Source organism: Trichosurus vulpecula, chromosome 2 (assembly GCF_011100635.1).
Source record: "Trichosurus vulpecula isolate mTriVul1 chromosome 2, mTriVul1.pri, whole genome shotgun sequence".
Lineage (NCBI taxonomy): Eukaryota > Metazoa > Chordata > Mammalia > Diprotodontia > Phalangeridae > Trichosurus > Trichosurus vulpecula.
This window is the reverse complement of record NC_050574.1, coordinates 165,769,169-165,792,568: the sequence shown is the minus strand read 5'-3', so window position 1 is coordinate 165,792,568 and position 23,400 is coordinate 165,769,169. Positions and strand designations below refer to the sequence as shown.

The 23,400-nt window shown below is 43.4% G+C and overlaps 1 protein-coding gene across 2 annotated transcripts in view; it reads right to left on the bottom strand.

Annotated features, from left to right (window-relative positions):
- Positions 1-8,238: 8,238 nt before the first annotated feature.
- DCPS (decapping enzyme, scavenger) overlaps positions 8,239-23,400 on the bottom strand; it is a 36,975-nt gene continuing 21,813 nt past the window's right edge. The window contains exons 3-7 of one of the 2 annotated variants that reach the window (XM_036745665.1): positions 21,163-21,308; positions 19,398-19,490; positions 17,668-17,781; positions 10,156-10,266; positions 8,239-8,631 (exon numbers count right to left, since the gene is read on the bottom strand). In XM_036745665.1, coding sequence (XP_036601560.1) covers positions 8,365-8,631; positions 10,156-10,266; positions 17,668-17,781; positions 19,398-19,490; positions 21,163-21,308 — 731 coding nt within the window. In that variant the 3' untranslated portion in view covers positions 8,239-8,364. The remainder of the gene's footprint in view (positions 8,632-10,155; positions 10,267-17,667; positions 17,782-19,397; positions 19,491-21,162; positions 21,309-23,400) is intronic. The other variant, XM_036745666.1, reaches the window with a different exon arrangement.

Genomic DNA, 23,400 nt, shown 5'->3' with positions numbered 1-23,400 from the left:
GAATCCCTGGAACTAGAAAATTAAGACACGTCTAATGTGTGACTGAACATGAATCCCAAGAAAATGGGAAGTGCCCTCTACCACCCCCATAGAACCTCCCTCGAACTCCCACTGGCTATTGAGGATTTTCTGACCTTGTACTCTCTTCACCCCAAGGCTCTGCAGTCTCAGATAAGTTGGTGGAGACCCAAATCAAGACCTAAGAAACAGCCCACTCCATCTCCACCTATTCAGAGACCTCTACTGGGTATGGAGAAAATCCCTCATTAACCCTCATTAGGTTTCAGAAATCTTATGTTCGTGCTCTTAGCTTTTCCTTCCCTGGTTATGTTGGGGTGTTGATCACAAAACCACTCATTCAGGGGGCTTTGTTGTTGTTGTTGTTCAGTCATTTCAGTCATGTCTGACTCTTCCTGACCCTATTTGGGGTTTTCTCGGCAAAGATACTGGAGCAGTTTGCCATTTTCTTCTGTAGCTTATTTTACAGATGAGGAAACTGAGGCAAACAGGGTTAAGTGACTTGCCCAGGGTCATACAGCTAGTAAGTGTCTGACATCAGATTTGAACTCAGAAAGAGGAGTCTACCTGATTCCAAACCCAGTGCTCTATCTACTGGGCCACCCAGCTGCCCATTTAGCAGGCAATTGCCTTTCACTGTAGAAAGTAATGTGAATAGGAGAAACTGATCCATTTTCCTTTTCAATTATTTTCTTCCAACCGCCCAAACAACCCTGTCTCACGTGGGAAAAAAAGGGTAAGGCACAAAACCTTACTGTCTACACAGGAAAAATAAAGTGGATGAAGAATGGCTGTTGTCCAGCTTATGATACTCAGTTGGCTGGGTACCCCATTGAGCGGGCACATCACTACATATATCTTAGACAGACGTTGCAGATGGATAATGACCTAGTTCCGGAATTGAGCAGAAGGAAGAGAGTGAGCTGGATTGCACTTGGGAAATTGTGCAACACTTTCAATGATCCCGAGCTGCTCCCTGGCACAAAAACCCATCTTTTTAAAACACCAGTAAATCATGGGACATGATAGTCAAAGAGTCAAAATTGTGGATGACTCCAACAGCAAAGGAGAGATGCATGGTGGGTGTAACAAGGATGTCAAGTATAATCAACGGGGACTTGGATGCAAAGAATAGCAGAAAAGATATCTGGAAAAAAGCATGATTGGGAAAACATAAAAGTGGTCCAGTCAGGTAGTGAGAGCAAAGGATGACAATCAGACCAAGTGTGCATCCAGGGACTGTTAACAATATCCAGAGGAAGTCATCCAGCAACCTAGGGAGATTCTCTGCAAAGGAGAATATGGCCAGAAGGTACACAAGAGGAGATCATGGATGAATTGTGATCTGTACCTTTGAATAATCAAATGAGATAATGAATATAAAGTGCTTTGCAAACCCTAACGCGCTCTATAAATGCAAGTCATTGCCTCTTCTTTTGGAGGGAGCGCTCACTTGGATGAGATCTCAGATGCATTCAAATATGGAAGTACTAGAAGAGTACAAGCAAAATGGGGTTTGTTTGTTTTTCAGATGTGAGCCTGAAACTAGGACTGGCTGGGGGATCTGGGAGGGAGTGGTGCTGGAACTGGAAAACTGTACAAAAGAATTACAGTCAGTCACCTAGAATTTATTTACACACACACACCTACTACGTGCCAGATAGTGTACAGAATGCTAGGTATACAAAGAAGGGCAAAGAGTCCCTCCCTGCTGTCAAGGATCTCAGTCAAATGGGGGAAAGAACATGTGAATAACTATGCACAAATAAGTATAGACAGGACAAACTGAGGAAGAGTCTCAGAAGGAAGGCATTAAGATTAAGGAGGACTGGGAAAGGCTTTTTGCAAAAGGTTGGAACTTAGCTGAGACTTGAAGGAAGCCAGGAGATGGAGATGACGAGGGAGAGAACCCCAGGCATGGTAGATGGCCAGTGAAAATGCATGGAATTGGAGCCTCAGACACTTGACACACTTACTAGCTGTGCGACCTTGGGCAAGTCACTTAACCCTAATTGCCCTGCCTTCCCCCCTCCAAAAAAAAATAGAAAAAAATGCATGGAATTGGGGCATGAAATATTGTGTTGAAGGAACAGCAAGAAGGCCAGTGTCACTAGGTTGAAGAGTGTGTGGAAAGAATTAAGAGGGCAGGTATTGAAGGACTTTGAAAGTCCAACAAAGTATTTTATATATGATCCCGCAGGTAATAGGGAGCCATTGAAGTCTGTTGAATAAGAAGATGATATGATAAGATCTGTGCTTTAGGAAGATCAATTGGACAGTCACGTGGAAGATGGACTAAAGTGGGTAGAGACTTGTGACAGAAAAACCAACCAGACTATGTCCAAAGGGCAATCAAATTGTGCATACTCTTTGATCCAGCAATATCACTCGTAGGTCTGTATCTCAAAGAAATCTTTAAAAAGAGGTAAGGACCCATATGTACAAAAATATTTACAGCAGCTTTTTTTGTGGTGGCAAAGAATTGGAAACTGAGGGGATGCCCATCAACTGGGGAATGGCTGAACAAGTTGTGGTATATGAATGTAATGGAATACGATTTCAGAAAAACCTGGATTTACATGAACTAATGCTGAGTGAAGTGAGCAGAACCAGGAAAACACTGAATACAGTAACAGCAACATTATGCAAGGACCAATTCTGATAGATTTAGTTTTTCTCAGCAATATAATGATCTAAGACAATTCCAAAAGACTCATGATGGAAAATGCTATCCACATTCAGAGAAAGAACTACGGAGTCTGAATGCAGATCAAGGCATCCTATTATCTCTCTTTTTAAAAATCATTTTTTCTTTTTTGTGGTTTTTCACTTTTGTTTTGATTCTTCTTTCATAACATGACTAATGTGGAAATATGTTTAATATGATTGTACATGTATAGCCTGTATCAGACTGCATGCCATCTTGGGGAGGGCGGGGAGAACAAAATTTGGAACTCATAATCTAATAAAAGTGAATGTTGAAAACAAGGAAGGAGAGAGAGAGAGAGAGAGAGAGAGAGAGAGAGAGAGAGAGAGAGAGAAGGAAGGAAGGAAGAGAAAGAAGGAAGGAAGGTAGGAAGGAAGGAAAAGAAAGGAAGGAAAAGAAAGGAAGGAAAAGAAGGAAGGAAGGAAGGAAAAGAAAGAAGGAAGGAAGGAAAGAAGGAAGGAAGGAAGGAAAGTAGGAAGGAAGGAAGGAAGGAAGGAAGGAAGGAAGGAAGGAAAAGAAAAACCAACCAGCAGTTACAAACACAGTCTCTGATCTTGAAATGCTTATATTCTAAGATAGGGGAAATATGTGTAAAGATGTTGAGGGAGTACAGCTGAACATTATTAAATGAAACCACAAAAAGCTCTTCCTCATATACAGAAATAAAGGAAAAACAAATTAATGAGGAAGTGGAGGGGGAGGGTTGCTGGACTTGCATATTTGGTTGGATAGGGTGGAGTTTGGGAAAGTCCTTAGCTTTCCAGAGATTTAAAGTTGGATTTCAGGTTTAGCTGCCTCATATGGTCATAGGGTCATAGACTTGGGGCTGTAGGGAACCTCAGAGGTCATCTAATCCCCATCATGTTTCTGATGAAGTCACTGAGGCCTAGAGAGGAAAAGTGCCTTGCTCAATCAAAGTCACACTGGCAGTAACAGAGCCTCAAGGGAGGTAACATGGCAGTCTAAACTGGGAGAGGATATTTCAGATATATAGTGTAATGATCAATGAGGTAGGAAGTATGGTATTGTAGAAGCAGTCCTGGTTTTGGAATCATTAGGCTTAGGTTCAAATCTAGTCAAATCACTTGACCTCTCTGAAGAGCCTTGGTTTCCTCATCCGATACTTGCAGTAGCTACCTTGAGTATGTGTATATGGACACAGACAGACAAAAACACAGACACAGGGCAGATTTTTATTAGACTATAAGCTTCCCAAGGGTAGAAGCTATCTCTATATCCAAAGCTTTGTAAGATCAGAAATCTAGAACTGAAGGCAACTCAGAGACCATTGAATCCAGTCCCTTCATAGTACCCGGTAAGCCCAGTTGGAATTCGATAATGAGGCTTATCAATAAATTAAAATATTTCTTGTAGAATGATAAAAATTGAATTATGAGGTGATTGCAAGAGTGTGACAAGGGGAAAGGGATGGGTTATAAACCTTAGTTCCTACTTCCCCTTAGTTTCTGGTGTATTTGACAGCAATAGAAAGCTCAACGGCCCTGGCATTAAATGTCTTTAATTTTTCAGAAAGCTGGCTTGGTTTTCTCAGTGAAGAATAAAAAGGGGTTTGTTTGGTCTGGTCTAAAGAGTTCAGTCAATGCCTGCTGCCCCTGGTCAGAGGTTAGTGAAATCCTTTCTAGAGGCAGGGGAATGGAAAAGTTCATACTTCAAGAAACATATCTGATCCCAGGGACCTATGGAGGTATCCCTTTCTCCATCATGTCACTTTCCATTAGTAAGGGATCCAAACTGTGATTTAAGTGTGCTTCAAGAGGAACAGGGCAGCTTGCTGATTTATCGGCTCCTTATCTCCCCAGGGCCAGATCTGAAAAAGAATTTTCTGAGTCTGGGGCCCTGCTCCATGCTCTGTTTTTGTTTTTACAATTTTTATTTATATCTTTTATTTTTATATCACTTTCATTTTAAAATGTATTCCCCCAGTCCTTGTAACATGGCATAAAAAAAGAGAGGGTTTGTAAAGCAGTTCAGAAAAAAACTAGTCAACACATCAACTAATTCTGACAGCGTAAGCAATGTTTCTCACCTACAATCCCCTGTTTCTGCAAGGAAGATAGGGAGGTGCATTTTCTCATTTCTTCCTCGGGGGCCCTAGCTTACTCATCCTAGCTGGAGACTGTGTGGTGTTCCGTTGTTCTTTTCTTTTATCATGTTGCAGTCGTGAGTTTTTCTAGTTTTGCTTCTTTTACTTTTTATCAGTTCATATAATTCTTCCTTTTCTGAATAATTCAGTCATCACTTTTTATGGTGCAGTAACACATCTTTACATTCAAGTTTTACATGATATTTAGCCATTTTCCCATCGATGGCCTACCCTGTCTTGAGAATAATTTGAAACTAGTGTTTGCCTCAGATGAGCTGTAGTCCCTGCCTCTTCTATAGTAGGTGTGGTGGACAAAAGTCACATTACCAAACTATAAACCAATTTCATTAAACAGGAAATTGATTTATAGGCCAGTAATATAACTGCTGCCTGCCACATCTTCTAAGGAGGAGGCAGGCACTTAAATTGAGCAGGAGGGGGAGGGCAGGAGGGACTGCTTTCAGGAAATTGCAAAGCTTCTTTAGTAAATCCAAACTTCCTTCCAGAAACAAAAGTCCATCTTTTTAATACCAATATCTACTAGTATTGTTGTATGGCTGGGAAACACAGAACAGAATAGTCTCTAAAGAACTAAAGATGAGCATCGCACGGAGGTCAGTGGAGAGGGGCATGGTGAGTGTGAGCAGATTACAATACATAACTAATGGGGAACTCCAAAGAATAACAGCAAAGAGTACCAATAGGGAAGTGAAGATTAGGAAAAGAAGATGGGCTGGTCCCACAGTGTGGGCAAGAGATGACAGGACAGCCCAAGTGTTCCACTAGTGTCCTCGCAATGTCAAAGGAAATATTGGAAGGCCTCCATCCCTTTTTGTGGAGCTTCTGTGGTTGTTATGGAAGGATTCTCTTGGACAAGAGTCACGCAGGAAGGGTAGGCATGAATGGGTGGTATTCGGGTTGATCGCATATCCATTTGAGTACAAATCAACTTGAAAAGTTCAAATCCTGTGCTGGTTCAGTTGAGAGATAGAGCCGGGGGTGGGGGGTGGAGGGTGGGGGACAGAGAGACAGAGAGAGAGAGAGAGAGAGAGACAGATAGAGACAAAGAGAGACACAGAGAGACACAGAGAGAGAGAGCGAGAGAGAGAGCTTAGTGTTTCTGTTGAATTGTTTGTCAAGAATCAGCTTCTCCCAGTTCCAGCTTTTCCTTTAGAGATAAAGAAGGTTCCTTGCCTGACTTCTCTTTCCTCTTACTTTGTACAAAGCTGGCTAGAGAGGATTTAATCTTGCAAGTGTGATAAAGGCTTAAGCCCAGGGTCACAGGTGCAACGACCGTATGCACTCACCCTGTAGGAACCAGCGTCAGTAAAAGAACACTGTCAGTACTTTTTTGTCTAGCCCCTGAGGGGTATTAAAAATGTCTCTCCTCTGAAATGTTGAGAGACCCCTTTGAGTTATCCAGTGCTTTACAGTGGTCCTGTCAGAGGGCATTTCCAATTCACTTTTCCAGTTGCCCCGTGCCCTAATATTTCAGCTATAAAGCATAATGATTAATGAGGTAGAAAGTATGGTATTGTAGAATCTTGGATTTGGAATCATCAGCTTTAGGTTCAAACGTAGCTGTATGATCTTAAGCAAATCACTTGACCTGTCTAAAGAGCACTAGCTACCAGCATGGTCAGCAAATATACTATATGTATATAGAAAGATGCATGTGTGTATATTTGTGTACATACACACACACACACACAGAGAAAGCAGCTATTAGACTGTGAGTTTCCCAAGAGCAGGACCTATCTCCATGTCTGGGACCTAGTCGGACATATGGCTAGGCTGCCTGTCCAGTACCTGCTGTGAACTGTACTCATTACTGATGGGCTTTCTCTCTTTCTCTTGCTGCCCATGCAGCAAACTTCAATTCACTATATTAACTAGGGGTCTTTCATGTAGTCACTCCCTGTACCTTAACTTGAACCTCAACCCTGATTGGCTCGTCCATCAGGCTGCTGTAGCATGCTTTGGGGAGCTAAGTAGAGTCTGAAGTAGGAGTGTTCTCACTAATTTCTGGAGAAGGAAAAAGGAGAAAGAGCCCACTCTCTCCCAATGGATTTGGAGTAAACAAGGCCTGGGCAGTACAACCAGGAACACAGAGAGCCCAGGAGCTCAACCTCATAGCCCAAAGGCTTCAGCATTAGCTGCTGACTGAGCCGGTGGGACTACTTGGTTTTGGTCCTAATCAGGCATGGGACAGGCCCAGACTTGCAGCCTCAGAGATCCTGTTTGCTCTCTGTCTAAGGTATTACCTGCCTTGATGCCTTTGTAATCACCTAAGGAAATAGTTTTCCCTCTATCTTATCAAATCCCTAGAACTTAAATGGATTGGCAGGGATACAGTCATTTTGCTGCTCAAATTATAGTGGCAGCCAATTTGCCAGCTTGGACCTCTCAGGGCCTTATCAGACCTCCCTGGTTACAACACAGGCCAGATGCTCTTTTTCCCCCAAGAGACCTTCAACTGTCCCTATGTTTCTGTGTTTTTCTGTTTTCTGGAGACCAGGGCTTCAGCCTTGGTGAGATGGTAAGCAAGCAAGGCAAGCATAAAGAAATGTACTCACTGGAAAGAAGGGACTTGGAGTAGGTGATCTCAAGCTTCCTTCTAGTGCTAAAATTCAGATTCTACAAATGAAGACTATCCCTTCTGCCAAAAAGAACCAAAACAAAATATACCAATCACTCTTTTACCTTGAGTCCCCTCAATGCTTCCAGATTTAACTTACATGTGATCATCCTGACATATTGCTTTGCTGTATATTGTTGTATATTTAATTATATTGCTATATATATACATATATATATATGTATACGTACACATACATCTCTCTCTCTATATATATATATAGATATATGTATATCTCTCTCTCTCTCTATATATATATATATACATATAGTATATTTGCTGACAATGCTTTCACTGTATCATGTGCCTTATAGATGTTTGCTGACCAAACAATAGATACTTTCATGGATTTCATCATCTGATTTTTATTTAAGTTTCTTCCCTACCTCCACCTCACTAACTCCCACATCTCACCAAGGGAGCAGGAAAGGGCAGTGGGTAAACCAAACACTGAGAAAAAGAAGTGAGAAGGAACTTTCAGATGACTCAGTGGGCTGTTTAGAGAAAGATCTTCTAGTTGGCTATTCTGAGGAATCTCTAGACCACAGAGGCTTGGAGAGTTGCTTGGAATAAAAGGCCATAACAAGGTTAAGTACAGTAAACAGGGACCTAGGGATAAATAGGAACCCCACGTTTGGTGTAGATCCAAGCTTCTTCCCAGACTTGTCATCATGACCTTCAATAAGGATACTCCACCTACCTGAAGAGAGCTCTGCTCTTCTCCCCCCACCTCATTCTCCCAGTCCCCAGGACACTCAGTTGCTCTGGGCCTAGTAAACCAGAAATTTTATTAATTGATACAGAAAACAAACCAGTACAAAAAGATATTTTAAAAACCCAACACAGTAACAAAAATTCCCTTCATCTCCCTAAGGAGAGCCCCTCTGTGTGGGCACCTCAGCTCTTCTTTGCCTCTTGGAAGAGCTTAAGCAGAGGCTCATCAGCCCTCAAGGCAAAGGTAAGGGTGCGCTGCTGATAATGGTGTGGGTCACGTTCTAGATTCTCAATCACATCAGCCAGCAGGTGTGCCCGCTCCACACCCGAGCCAGGTGCCTCGAAGCCCAAGGCAGTGAAGTGCACATGCAGATGGTAATAAGAGGGCTGGTAGTGCAGGTAAACTCGAAGATGGTCCTCCTTCACTTGGTAGTGCCGCTGGATGGCCTCCTGAGAAAAGAGAGGAGTCTCAAAGAGAAAACTTTTGAGTCCACAAAATCCCCTTCCCAAAACACCACCTAAGATCATCAGAGGCCGACTCAATCATTCTCTCTCAATTTCTTATCGAAAGCATATCCTCCTCCCCAGGTCTACTTCCCTATGAGGAAAAGGTCCTGTTCAGGAGACAGAAAGCCCCAGGATTTAAAGAAAAGGCCTCTTGGTTCTTGAAGATTACTCAGTCTGACATCCTGCCCTCTTCTCTGATTATCACCAGACACTTTCCTTCCACTGCTTCAGGGAAGGGAGTAGAAGGAAGACATCTGTACCCTCCAATTTAGGCTGTGAACCTGAAGAAAACAAGGTCAGGGCCAGGCTAGGAATTAGAAAAGCTTAAGTGGGAGAGGGTGGGTGGAGGCGTGGCTGTGGGATGCTAGGGCAGCCTGAGGGCCAGTTAAATCTCAACTTGGCTCCTTTGGAAAGCAAGAAGTCCTTTACTTTGGCTCTGGATGTGACTCTGGTGCTGAGGTGGGTCACCAACTTTGGACAGACTACTTGCCATGGAGGAAGTGGAAACAGAAATTGCTGAGGAGCCATAACAACAAACCCTTGGTGACTCCTGGAAAGCCTATTGGTTACATGCCCAACTGCCCTTCAGACTTTTAATCAAGAGATGAGCGGCCAAATTTACAGTAACTTCACCGGTGGTACTTTCCTATCAAACTGCTCTGTCCTCTTTGCCTCCAACTCTGTCCTCAAGCCTCTTATGCTTGAAGCTGGAAGAGACCAAGCTTTTTCAACTTGGGTAAATTTTAGAAGTAGTCAAAATGAATAGAAAAGACAAAAGGGCTAGGGGGAGCTGGAACTGTCTCCCAGAGACATCAAAACATGGTCAGAGCTTCTAGCTACAGGAATCAGTACCAGGCTCTGCATGAGAAAGTCTTCCTATGATAGAGGCAAGACCTAATATAGGAGTTTGAGCAATGTGGGGTGGAGTGGTCCTGGACAGCTTAACAAAAAATGAGAATGTGAACTAGCCCTTGAAAGACTATTAGAATCTGGATGGGAGGGGCAGCTAGGTGGCACAGCAGATACACACCAGCCCTGAAATCAGGAGGACCTGAGTTCAAATGTGACCTCTGATACTTACTAGCTGCATGACCCTGGACAAGTCACTTAACCCTGACTGCCTCCCAAGGGGAGAAAAACAAAAAAGAATCTGGATAGGGGCTGGGGAGCAGAGTGGAGATCCACATGCTAGCTGGAGAAAACAACATGAGTAGGTGGGAATGATTAGACAATGAAGAGGCCAGTCTGGCCGGTGTAGAGGGCTCAAATTACAGAGTTTTTTATGCCAGCCAAGTTTCTTCTAAGGGTGATACATTAAGGATTTTCCTGTGGTGGGTTCCTGGGGAAACACTTGGTAAGGGCAAGGGGAGTGATCTGAATAAGAGAATAAAGAGCCCAATAAATTCCTGATACCATTCTTTCCCAGGGAGGAACCAGGCCCTAGTGTGGCCTCTTGGGATGGCTCACCTGCCCCTCTTGCAAGATGTTCCTGAGTAGGGGTAAATGTTCCCCAGTGAGCTCTCGTAGGGACTTGATCCCCCGTCGATGGCAGATGGCAATTAGGTAGAGGTCATCTAACTACAAAGAGGCAGAACAAGTGGTGATCAGGCTGGAGGCAGGGACACAGGACCTGACTTGAAGGTTCCGTCCTCCCCCACTTCCTACAACCCTAGGCCTGAAACACTGGCCACTGAGCCAGCAGCAGCATGAGCAGCAGTGGATACAACCTGGCCTTGAGCTAAACGCAGACTGCTTTTCAGATGCCATTTCAGGGGGTTTATCCTAGTAAAACATGAACATACACGTGTCTAGGTTTTGAGTAGGATGCAACAATAAATACAAGTTTTCTAATCTTTCAATTTAAGGAAGCAAGATTAAAGGCCTTTTGGTTTTTCTGTGGGGTATAGCCATATGTCTGTACCTGTGTTAACTACATATATATTTACTGTAAATACCACCAGTAAATAAACTATCACTTGTGAGCTACGTGGTGTAGTCAACAGAGTGCTGGCCTTAGAGTCAGTCAGGAAGATCTAAGTCTGAATGTTGCTCAGGCACTTTCTAGCTGTGTAACACTGGCCAAGTCACTTAATCTCTCTCTCTCTCTCTCTGTCTCAGCTTCCTATATAGAATAATAACAACACCTGCCTCATAATGTAGTTGAGAGGATCAAATGAGATGTTATTTGTAAAGCACAATGTAAACCTTAAAGTGCTATGTAGATGTTAAGTGATTACTCTTATTTTCCTTTACCATTCCAACCAGGTCCCTGGGTTAACATTTCTGAGCTGTCCTGATTCCCATTCATGAATAAGATCTGAAATTTTGTGGCCACACCAATTCAAAGAGCCAAAATCACTGGGATCCTAAACCATAGCTTGAATTGCTTTCCACTTCCAGCCAAGAAAAGCCTATCCCCACCAACTCACCAAAGATCAGAGCTATGGGCTGGCCCATATCATAAATTCACTGTGAATGAGGGGTCTTAATCACCAGGGTACTAGGAAGCCCAACTCTGGGAGGATCCTAAAGGGCTCCCAGCTTCAGACGTTTCTATCCCTGGGGGAAAGTACCAAATGACCATGACCGATTCCAATTCCTCACTGCAATAACTTGTGTGGTAAAGAATCACCCACCTGAACCCTTTAGGGTCCCAGATCCAAGGCTACAAAATGCGATTTCCCCCTTGACTGTCCGTGGTACAACTGAGCTATGGCCTCTGTTATGCTTCCTTTCTCTCTGCCTGTACCTTAGAGGGCTAAGTGTATTGATCCTCTACTCAGACCTGAAAGTACTGACCTAATCCACTGTGCAGGAGCATGGAATTGCTAAATGAATACACACTGTTGGGCTGAATATGTTCCCTCCCATCCCCCTATCTCCCCACACCTCCCCCAGCCTCAGTCTTCCTAGGTTGTGATCAGAGGACCAAACTGACTACTTTGGCCAATTAAAGGATTAAGGAGCAGCTAGAAAAGAAAATTAAGTTTCAAACTTGGGAGGAACTGCATATTCTTGACGTGTGGGTGTGGTGTTTTTTTTAGCTCTTCTATTTATCAGCTGCCACAGTACTCCCAAATAATAATAGCATTTATTTTGGATGAATGCTGCTGACAAATGCTAAATATGACACACCGAATTATAGCTCTTGGCTCCACTGTCCCAGAATGGGGCCTGTTTGTTACCTGTCAGCTTGGAGAGCTGAATCAGGGAGTGCAGGTGATGAAGACCAATTCTATGGAAACCATGCCAGTCTTCTCTCTGGTGTCCTAACCGAATGGATGGCCCCTACAGGTCTCCAGGGAGGTCAGAAAGTTGTCAGGTGTTGAGCAGTGACAAGGGGTTTACAGGGCAACTTGGATGGTGGCAGACTGGCCTAGGGAAGCTGGCATGACCAAGCTCGTTCCCTGGGGCAGAGTAAGCTCACCAGAGCCTGTGTGGCCAAAGGGTCACTTCCCCAGTGGGAGCAAGGGGTGGGAATGCTCCTCAATTTTGACAATGCAGTGACAGACCCAAATAAAGTCTAGTGGAGGAGGGCTCTCACCTGCCTGTCATCTGCAAGTTCCACTTGATACACGTTCTAACCAACCACAACTCCCAGTTCTTCTCCATCTCATAGCGTCCCCTTGGGACCTCTACAATCACAATAGTCATCGCCCATGGCTACATCATTTTCATACCACATTTCCAGTGATTAAATCTTTCCCTACTTTTCAAAGACCAGACCAATTTTTTCAATGAAACCTCCCTACATCCCTCTGGGTATGCTTCATGAAGAGAGAATTGGATTTGGAGTCAGAAGAATTCTACTGAATTCCTGGCTCTGACACTTACTAGCTGTAAAACCCTGGGCAAGTCACTTAACCTCTACCTCAGTTTTCTCATCTGTAAAATGAAGACAAAAACCACGTTATTATTTACTTCACAGTGTCCCAAAGGAAGAGATCATGTCCCTAGTGCTGCTCTGCTTCTCATTCTGAGGTCCTAAGAATCCTATTCTCTTCGCCCTGTCCATATTAAGTTCTAAGGAACAGACTGTATTGCTTTTCATCTAATACCACTGCCAAACACAATATCTTTCACAAAGCAGGCACTTAATGCAAATGTCTGTTAAGTCCAAACAGAAAAAGTAAACAGAAGCCACTTATCCAGGTTTGCTTCACCAGATCATCTGGCTCCCCTCAAAGGAAGTACCTTCTCACCCCTAAAACAATCTGGATACACTCCATTTGAAGCAATGGAAAATCCATTCTTGGGAAGGCCACCCTCATGGCACAATTCAGAGTCACTCCTCCATAACCTCCTGGCCTACACTCAGGTAAAAGCCAAAATGTTGTAGACCCCCTTGCCTAAGAGAATAAGCTTAGTGCAGGTGACATCATGAAACTGAAATGATATCACTCTCTGCAGCACACATATTGAAGATTTACAAAATTAATAAGTGCCAGCTGCAAAAGAGACAACAATATTTAGCCACCAAGGGACTACAGAGAGCAAAAGCATCTGTTGGACAGTGTGACTGGGGTCCCTAGCTGTGGTTCAGGGGTGGAAAGGAGTACCCAGAACTCAGAAAATAACAGTAAAAGACAGAACTCAGAGAATAACAGTAAGAAGGACCTGAGGCTTGGGGCATCATTTCCATATCTTCAGACTAGAACTTGATGATGATAATAGCTGCTAAAAACAAAATAAAAAAGAGTAAACAAAAGAGAAAGAACCCAACCATAGATAGCTATCATGGGGATAGAAAGACAATAGGACCGAGCTAAAAATCATGGCTGATACCACCTGTATCACTGTTGAGAAAAGCATTTCATTTAAGCCAGTTCTTCTCTGAATACAGGCCTGCGATAACCTGCAGCCTGGCCACTTGCAGCAGGCCAAAGGATTTCCTCTACATACAAAGGACGTTTCCCTCTACATTTTTCCAGGCTGCCCTAAATCCTTTGGCATGCCCCAAAAAGCCTGAGGGCCTTAAGCAGCCTTCGGGCCACAGGCTGTGCAGGCCTATCCTAATCCCAAACTAATATGTTGCTTCTGGCCTACTTGGTGGGAGGATCGTGGTGGCTGAGAGCCAGATGAAATTCCAAAAAGTTCTCTGTGACTGAGTGCTGTGTAAGAGACTGTCCAGAGAAACAGGGGAATCATTCCTCCTGAATGGGAAGACAGGATGCCTAGTAGCACTAGTACTGAAATTCGAAACAAATTTTAGCTCTGGGACCTTCAGGCTCAAACTCATTCATTGCTTTCAGGGGCTGGGAATTTTACATTTGTTTTTTGTTGTTCAATCGTTTCAGACGTGTTTAACTCTTCCTGACCCTCTCTTTGTGACCCCATTTGGAGTTTTCTTGGCAAAGATACTGGAGCGGTTCACCATTTCCTTCTCCAGCTCATTTTACAGATGAGGAAACTGAGGCAAACAGGGTTAAGAAACTTGTCACACAACTAGTATCTAAGGCCAGATTTGAACTCAGGAAGATGAATCTTCCTGACTTCAGGCCCAGCACTCTATCCATCACCACCTAGCTCCCCTTATGTATGTTTACTGTTCACCTTTTGTTCCTTTTGCTTAGACGTCAATCCCCTATAAATCATGAGCTCTGAAGTCTCAAGGATCTTGTTATGCTGAAATCTCTCCCACATCCATCATCTATCTACCACCGTGTGAATTAGCCTTGAATCCCAGGCCTCCTGAGTACGTGGCTGCACTGGGAAGGTCAGGAATTTTGTAGAAGCTGACTCCTGAGCTAAGCTGAGTTGGCCCTGGGGGCATTTCCCATTGCTGGCACAGGTGTTCCTGGCTCAGCAGCTTCATCCCCCAGCCGCTCCCAAAACAGCTCCAGAACCAACTCAGGCTTGTCTGCTGGCAGCGCTTTCCTCCCTACTACCCCAATTAACTCCCACAGGCCAAGATAAAGGCAAGGAAGAGACTCCAATCATAGAGGAAAGGCAGGTGTTCTCATCATCTCTTAACTGAGATGGGGTCATTTTCTTTGATCTTACCTGGTTTTAATGAATTACTCAAGATTTCAGTTTATGGAAACTCCCTTCAAAATTTCCCTCCCTCCCCCAAGCTACAATTGCCTAGGGGGCTGCCTGATCCCCCTTCTAAACAGTGTCCTTGCAACCCTTATCAGAAACAAAGGAAGATATCATGTCCTGGGTTCTCTCCTTCTGATTCGTAAGTCCTAAGAACTCCATTCTCTCTACCCTGTCTTTGACTATACTCTCTCTCTATATATATATATGTATGTATGTATATGTATATATGTATATTACATATATACGTGTGTGTACATGCATATATATATGTATATAATATTTTATTTTTTTCTAATTACATGTTAAAATAAATTTTTTAACACTTGTTTTCTTTTTAAAGTTTGAGTTCCAAATTCCATCCATCCTTCCCCTCCCTGAGGTGGTGAGAAATCTGATATAAGTTATACATGTGCAATCATGTAACACATTTCTATTTTGTTCATTTTGTACAAGAAGACTTGAAAAAGAAAGAAAGGAAGGAAGAAAGAAAGAGAAAGAAAGAAAGGAAGAAAGAAGGGAAGGAAGGAAGGGAGAAAGAAAGAAAAGGAAAGAAAGAAAGAAAAGGAAAGAAAGAAAGAAAGAAAGAAAGAAAGAAAGAAAGAAAGAAAGAAAGAAAGAAAGAAAGAAAGAAAGAGAGAGAAAAATAGCATACTTCAATCTGTATTCAAACAGTATCAGTTCTTTCTCTGGAGGCAGACAGCATGCTTCATCATGAGTCTTTGGGATGTCTTGAATCACATTTAGTTAAGTCATTCACAATTTTTCATTAAACAATACTGCTGTTATTGGTGTTCTCTTGGTTCTGTTCACTTCACTATGCATCAGTTCATGTGAGTCTTTCCATGGTTTTTCTGAAATCACCTTGCTTGTCATTTCTTATAGCACAATAATATTCCATCACGATCATATGCCACAGTTTGTTTAGCCATTCCCCATCAAGGATGCCCATCATCCCTTTGATTTTCAATTCTGAGCTACCACAAAAAGAGTTCCTATAAATATTTTTATACAAATAGGTCCTTTTCCTTTTTTATTTTTTTATGTCTTTGGGATACAGACCTAGTAGTGGTACTGCTAGATCAAAGGGTATGCACAGTTTTATAGCCCTTTGGGCACAGTTCCAAATTGCTCTCCAGAATGGGTGAATCAGTTCACAGCTCCACCAACAACGCATTAGTACCTCAATTTTCCCACCTTCCCTCCAATATTTATCATTTTCCTTTTTTGTCATATTAGCCAATCTGATAGGTATGAGGTACCTCTGGGTTGTTTTATTTTGCATTTCTCTAATCAATAGTGATTCAGAGCATTTTTTTAATATGACTATAGATAGCATTGATTTCTTCATCTGAAAATTGTCTGTTCATATCCTTTGACCATTTATCAATTGGAGAATAACCTGTATTTTTATAAATTTGACTCAGTTCTCTATATATTTGAGAAATGAGGCCTTTATCAGAGATACTACCCACCCAGTTTTCTGCTTTCCTTTTTAATTTTAGTTGCACTTGTTTTGTTTGTGTAAAAACTTTTTAATTTTGTACAGTCATTTATTTTATATTTTGTAATGTTCTCTATTATTTCTTTTGGTCCTAAATTCTTCCCTTATCCATGGATCTGATAAATAAACTATTCTTTGCTTTGCTAATTTGCTATCACCCTTTATGTATAACTTACGTACCCATTTTGACCTTATCTTGGTATACAGTTTGAGATGTTGGTCTATACCTAGTTTCTGCCACACTGTCCTCCAGTTTTCCCAGTAGTTTTTGTTAAATGAGTTTTTGTTCCAAAAGCTTGGATCTTTGGGTTTATCATATACTAGATTACTATGGTCCTTGACTATACTCTTGAGGTGATAGGAGAACGTATGGAGATTGAATGTAAGACTAAAACACTCCACAGGTCTACTCCAGTTTAGAATCAGAAAGCCTGAAAGCACATAGAAGCCCAAAAAGTAAATGGAAGGAATTAATGGAGAAGAAAGAGGTTGAACCCAATCTAGGTCCTGTGACAAGGCCCTGACACTAGGACCACAGAAGTCAAACAGACTCAGTCCAACAGAGAACTATGAAAAAGGATTCAGCATACTCGAAGGAAGAGGGAGGGAAGGAATCAATCATTTCCAACTTTTGACAAGACAGGGCTACTGACTGAGGCTGCTGCACACTTTCTGGTGACTGAGGCTTATCTTGGGGGGGGGCTGATCCCTGAGAGAGTGAGCTGCAACTCATCCCTATTCACTGGAAGTCAAATGAAATAAAATCACTTTGACAATAGAGGGTAACGTCTGAGGGAACAGCTACCAGTGAAAACAAAAACTTGGTTGATGCAGGTTGTAGCTAGAGCCCCTCCTGCAAGTGAAGATGGGAACTGGTACCTCTTGGTGGGAGCACTGGTATGGCTGTTAAGGAATCCTCCACATGGCTGCTCTCTTTAAGGGATGCGATCACTGTACTTTTCCTTAAACACTGGCTCACTGGGTGGGAGGAGAGGTAGAATGGACATTTGGCCAATTTTTCTCACCCACATGTTTGGGTATGACAGGTATGTGGTCTGCTGACTTTTCTTCCTGGTTTTGAGAGCTCAGTGATCTACTTTGGTGATTTTAACCTCTTTGAAGAAGCCAAAGAAAGGAAGCAAGGGCTAAGGCAGGGGTGGGGAGCCTGTGGCCTTGAGGCTACACGTGGCCCTCTAGGTCCTCAAGTGCAGCCCTTTGACTGAATACAAACCTCACAGAACAAATCCCCTTAATAAAAGGATTTGTTTTGTGAAGTTTGGATTCAAAAGGCTACACCTGAGCACCTAGAGGGCCATGTGCAGCCTCATGGCCGAAGGTTCTCGACCCCTGGAGCCACTAAGGACTGCCAGAAGCTTGAAGTCAAGCAACAAAACACTGTAAGACATGGGGAAGCTCCAGAAAAAAAAATGTCTTACTTGCTTTTGATTCCACTTAAGGTCAGGAATGAGAACAAAGCCATCTGAAGGATCTGGGTTCTCAAATACAATCCGATCAGCCTCGGCCTTCTTCTCCAGAATATTATACACCCACTAGGAGGAGAAGAAAGAAAAAGAACTACATTTGGGTTTTTAAAAATGAATTTCCATTTTATTAATGACAACAGAATGCATATATATTTGTTTAAAAATAAAAACAAAAAAACCTCCCTGGGGCCAGGCTTCTTGACCTCAGCTAATTTTTAAAGTTTTTATATTTTTATTAAAAACAACAAAAATCTGCTTCTTTTCCTCCTTCTTCCCCCTCACCCCATCAAGACATAATATTCCAAATTGCTTTCCAGAATGGCTGGACCAGTTCACAGTTCCACTAATGGTGCATTAAGGTCCTGTCAGCGTTGAGACAATATTTCCCAAAGAGCCTTAACTTTTTGCTACTAGAGGATAGACCATTCTGTATTGGCAAATTCTCTGCTCCCTCAGGATAGGAAGGTATAGGAGGGGGAAGAAAGAGAGAGACAGAGGGAAAGAGAGGGAGACAGAGAAAGAAAGAGAAAAAGAGAAAGAGAAAGCCAGAGGGACAGTATATAAACCTTATCATCAAAAAACAGCTAAGCTCTGAAAAATCCAACTATAGGCTTCCTCACTCCACATTATAGGTCTGGGAGTCTGAGGAAATGGGACTATAGGGAAGGAAGGCAGACAGTTGGAATCAGGGCCCAGGCTGTCTAACCCATACTTCCCTAGCTCTATTTGCTCACCTCTTTGGACTCAGATCTTCCTTATGAACAGAAACAATCCCTCCCAGATTCTTTCCATAACTGCCGCTGATACTCCAGCCCTTTTACACAAAGGAAACAAAAGTCCATGGGGGAAAGAGTGTTAAGGGGTACAGCTGGCTAGGGCTTGGGTGACCAAGGTAGGCCAGGCAATAAGTGGCTCAGTTCCTAGGGACATAAAGTCTGGTAAGGCACCCAGTACCTTAGGGAAGCTGGGAGGACTCTCCTTCCATTCTCTCCCTGACACATACTTAATAGAGGGTGCGGCAACCCTCTAGAGACCGATAGTGGTAAACTAGGTTTCAGGTTTAGTGAAAAAGGGAAGAGAAAGAAGCCTTGAAAAAAAACTAGCAAAGGATGTAAGCTTCTGCTATGAGATAAAGGGAAGCTAGATGTCAGAAGGAGACAGGCTGGCTACAAAGTGTACTATAGTAACCTTGGTGCTTAATCTGCATATAGGGCACGGTCCTCACATGCCGGCAGGAGAGGGAAAGACAGAAGGAATGGCTAGGATGAGCCTATGTTCATTGTCGGCATTGTAACCTTTGGTTCTGCTTTGATTTGGGACTTGTGTCCACTTTGGGTTCTACTTGAGCTTCTGCCTTCATTTCTGCTGCAATGGGCTAGGCTATTGTAGGGTGTGGGAGTGCAAATTTGGTTATCTGTATCTGTCTCAATGGCTGTGCTGGTCAGTTGCAGTTTGAGGGCTATGATAACGGCCAGTGCCCAAGGTCACACAATAGGCCCTGTATAAGAACATGAGTAACACAGCTGAAGGTGGCAGCAGCGCCGGACACGATAGTGAGAACAGAGAACTTTCTTCAAGCCCCTGCAGCTGATTAGAGCAAGCTCAGCAAAAACCACCATTCCCATCTCAGTATCTCAATCAAACCTTCTTCCAAACTGGTATGGGAGTCCCAGGGAAGGTACCTTGCTCAAATACCTCTTCTTTCCCCTTCTCTGCTTTTTCATACTCTTGGCACCAACAGTCAAAACTCCCCATCCCAGCTCAGAGAGAGGGAGCTGGAAAACCAGAGAAAAGAGAGTAACTGAGATCACATTGCAATCTGCTTCCACCACTAAGCAGTGAACAATTCCCAAGGCCCAGTGGAAGAGGAGGGGAAAGCAGCTGGCAGAATTTAGAGCTGCTAAACCAAACAGGCAGATGGAGAAAACCACACACTCCTGTGTAAGAGTTTTCTCCCCATCAAAGACCAGAAACAGCAACAACAAAAGACTTAGGGGGCCAGATCACAATCACAGTTAGGGTGACAAGAAAGCCATAGTTGGAGCGATGCAGAGGCACTTTCACATTATGGATTTTTAAAAACAGCCTCTGTATGGATGGTGCTTTAGAAAGGCATGGGTCTTGTGGGGGCCAGGCCATGAAGCAAATGTGGTACATTCTTTTGGCATCTATTCACCAAAAAGAAAGGACACTTTAGGGGAGGAGATTGGTTCTGCTTCCAGGGAGGGCTCAGTCTCTGAGCTGGAAGTTAGAGTTAGCTTCCCTACAAAAAAAAGATCAATGCCTAAAAAAAGTCTTGATCCAAGAAATAAGAAGTCTTATCAAAGTAGAGACTGTTTCACAGTCCTTGTCATCAAGGAGGTCTCAATGGTACTTCCCACTTTCTCCCTACCTTGGTCTTTGTACCTACTGTTAACCAAAGACAGGAGACCCATAAGTGGGGACAGGGAGATCTTTGAAAAGAAGGGGGATGGTTCATTTTAGCGTACAAAGGGCTGAATTGGGGCTACATCACCAGCCCAACAGAGTTCATTCCACTTTCTATTGGGTAAATAGAATCCTTAGAAAGACCCAGACATGAGGAGCTTATGAAAGACGAACAGGGTGATAGTGATGCTAATTGGTGATATCAATCAGGTTTAACTTCAAACAGTCACACAGCCAAGTTCTGAGCATTGATTCCCATTGGTCTCCACTACACAGCTTAGGGCCAAGGAGAAGCTAGCTTCTCCTGGCTAGAAAGTCTTTACACTTGGTCTAGAGAGCCTGAAAGGATGTTGGAAAGATTAGGTCGACCTAAAAATTTAGGTTCTGGATAAAGACACCCTCTAAATTACTAGGGGGAAACAGTGCTTCCAGCAAAGGGCTCTGAAGTATTTATTGAGTTAAGTGTGGGATAATAAAGAAAGGAAGAAAAACGGCAACCCCTAGAGGATCATTTGCCTGAGCTACACCCAGGGAAAAGGGTCTGGATAGAGGTAGGATAAAGGGAAATGTTCTAAGAGGTCCAACTATGACGAATTCACAATAGAGACTGAGTCAATTTGGGAGCCAAGCCAGACATCTAAGTCCCTAAAATGGATACAAAGTCCAGTTTGTTTTGGGATCCCCAAAGCCAACCCTGCTGAAGCTCATCGTGACCCTCCTTGTAGAACCAAAGATTAAGAACTGAAAGGGACATTAGAGGTCCCCCTCATTTTACAGATGAGGAAACTGAGGCCCAGAGAAGCTAAATGATTTTCCCTGGGTCACAAAGCTGCTAAGTGCCACAGGCAGGGTTAAAACTCAAGTCTTCCTGACCTCAAGTCCAACGTTCTATTCACTGCACTATGTTGTTTTTCCTCTTTCCCCAACTCCCAGAGTCAGCCCAGAAGAAGTTCAGCCCCAGGTGCATGGCCTTATGATAGTCAATCCTATGTCCTTCTCTTCTGGGGCAGCTATAATCACCTGGATGCTGAGGCTCTGTGAGTCCAGATAGGGTAGAGTGATGTTCTTGTAATCGTCCCCAGTCTCCCGGACCAAATAGAGGTCCTGGCGTAAGTACTTTTTCAGGTGCTTCTCTGTGGCAGGGTAAACCACAGTTGTCTTTATATCTGCAACCAAACCAAACAACCAGTTAACACAGGCTTCCTAGCCATACCTCAAACAGGCTTGGGGTGGGTGGGAGGAGAGAGAGAGAAGGAAGGAACCCAGGGAGAGGTCATGGGGACTTGAGAAATGGGTCATGCTGCCTGTCTCTTTAATGAACCACAATTAGGAGCACTTGTAGTTTTCTTAAATGTAGTCTAGGCCCAGGAGAAGAGGTAAAGAGCTCTTGACCTTGATCAACCTTTACTCATCATCCTTCTAAGCCCTTGCTTCCTCTTCTAGAAATTTGTCAAGGTGATATAAAGTAAGACATATGAAAAGGTCCTGACCTTTAGCAATTATTACAAGTGGCCGGTCCCTTTGCCTAAGATAAAATTTCTGGTAGCCCCTGAGCTTGGTATATTCTGGGAAAAAAAGACCCATCCTGCCTCTTTAAAAATCCACCAGGCATCAATGAGAGGCAGTTACCTTCCTCTTTTACAGTCCCGGTCAACCCAACATTATTTTGTTGGGTAAGAGGCCAGTCACTTCCTAAATGGAGAATTATAAAGTGCTTTGAGGTGCCTGGTGGCAATGTGGAGGACTTATTTTAGTTATCAATCATTAAACAATTCCTTGCTAATGAGAAGTGAAGGGTGCTGAACTCTGGGGGTAAGGAGCAAAAAGAACAAGCAAAAGTGGTGTTGGTTGCAGAAGAAAAAGTAATTGGGCCAAAAATGGCTAAGGCAAAAATGGCTTTCCCTCTGACTCACCAGGCCTTTTCTGTTTCCCCCATGGGGGTCTTGTTGTGGGGACTCTAGAAGAATCCCTTGATTTTTTTTCCTTCCTAACAATTGAATGAACCCCCTCAGGAAGTAATGGGTTCTTCTTTACTGAGGGAATGTCATCAAAGACTCGGTGACCACCTGTTAGCTAGGGAACAAAGAGAATTTTGGTTCAGGTATGGGCAGGTTGAACCAAATTGTTTCTGAGGTCTCGTCATTTTGGATTCTATGATTCCTAGTTCTGCTTTCTAGTCTAGGAAAGTGGAGGTAAAAGCTGTTTGTACAGACTCCCTTTGCATGTGGTAGGGCGGATGGAAGCACAGGTAGGCCTCAGCCTGTTTGATTCTTCCCGCCTGGCACCTAGACATACCCCTAAGCTATAAGCCCACTATAGTCTATGGTTTCTTGGCTTCTTAAGAGTAGAAAGCCACCAGGGCCCACTAACATGTCTCTGTCTGCCAGGGCTTGTCAAAAACCTCCCCCAACATGGAATTATCAAGCTACCCACTACAGCAGAAGAATGAGCAACTGCATTCACTTCTGGTTACTTATCTCAACAGCTCCTCCCCTGCCCTTCCACCCCTCTAACAACTAGGCATTGGACAAAGAGTTTCTGTTGGTTCACTCATCCATCCTCCTTGCCAGTATTATTTGGCCTCTGAAATCTCGCTGACACCCTCTAAGGGCATCTCCTAACTCCTCTACCTTGGCACTGCTGGCTCCCTGTGCTTAGACTGTACTCGTTTCATGCTCAGTCACATTCTACATACTAAGCCTTTCCTAGACCATCATAGTGGGAAGAGTTACCTCTCACAGGTAACTGCTGCTACCCAGCCTCAGTGGCACGGCAGTGACATGGTTCCTCAGTTTAAGACTAAGTATCAGTTGAGTAGGAGATTGTCCCAAAGTTGATAGGCCCAATCTGGGAAGCAGAACCACTCAGAACAGTAGGATTTTGATTTCTGGAAAGCTGTGTGTGTGTGTGTGTGTGTGTGTGTGTGTGTGTGTGTGTGTGAGACAGATAAATCAACAAACCTCTCTTTGGCACCCAAACTGCACTCGTGGTGTTTGTCAGGATGCCAGCAACTCCATTCAGGACAGGGTTGGCTTGTAGCCAGTGCCCACTGCAAACCTGACGCTTGACAGCTTTGTCCCCACACAAGTCAGCTGATGGGGCTTGGATGCGTGGATTCTATTCCTGGGAATACTCTGCTTTGGGGTGAACTGGGCTGGCAAGTTCCCTGTTCCAAAAGGGTAATATCTGTTGACTCCTTTAGCTCATAACTCTGCCCTGAGGACAGATTAGCCAATTCCAGTCTTCACATTGCCTTTC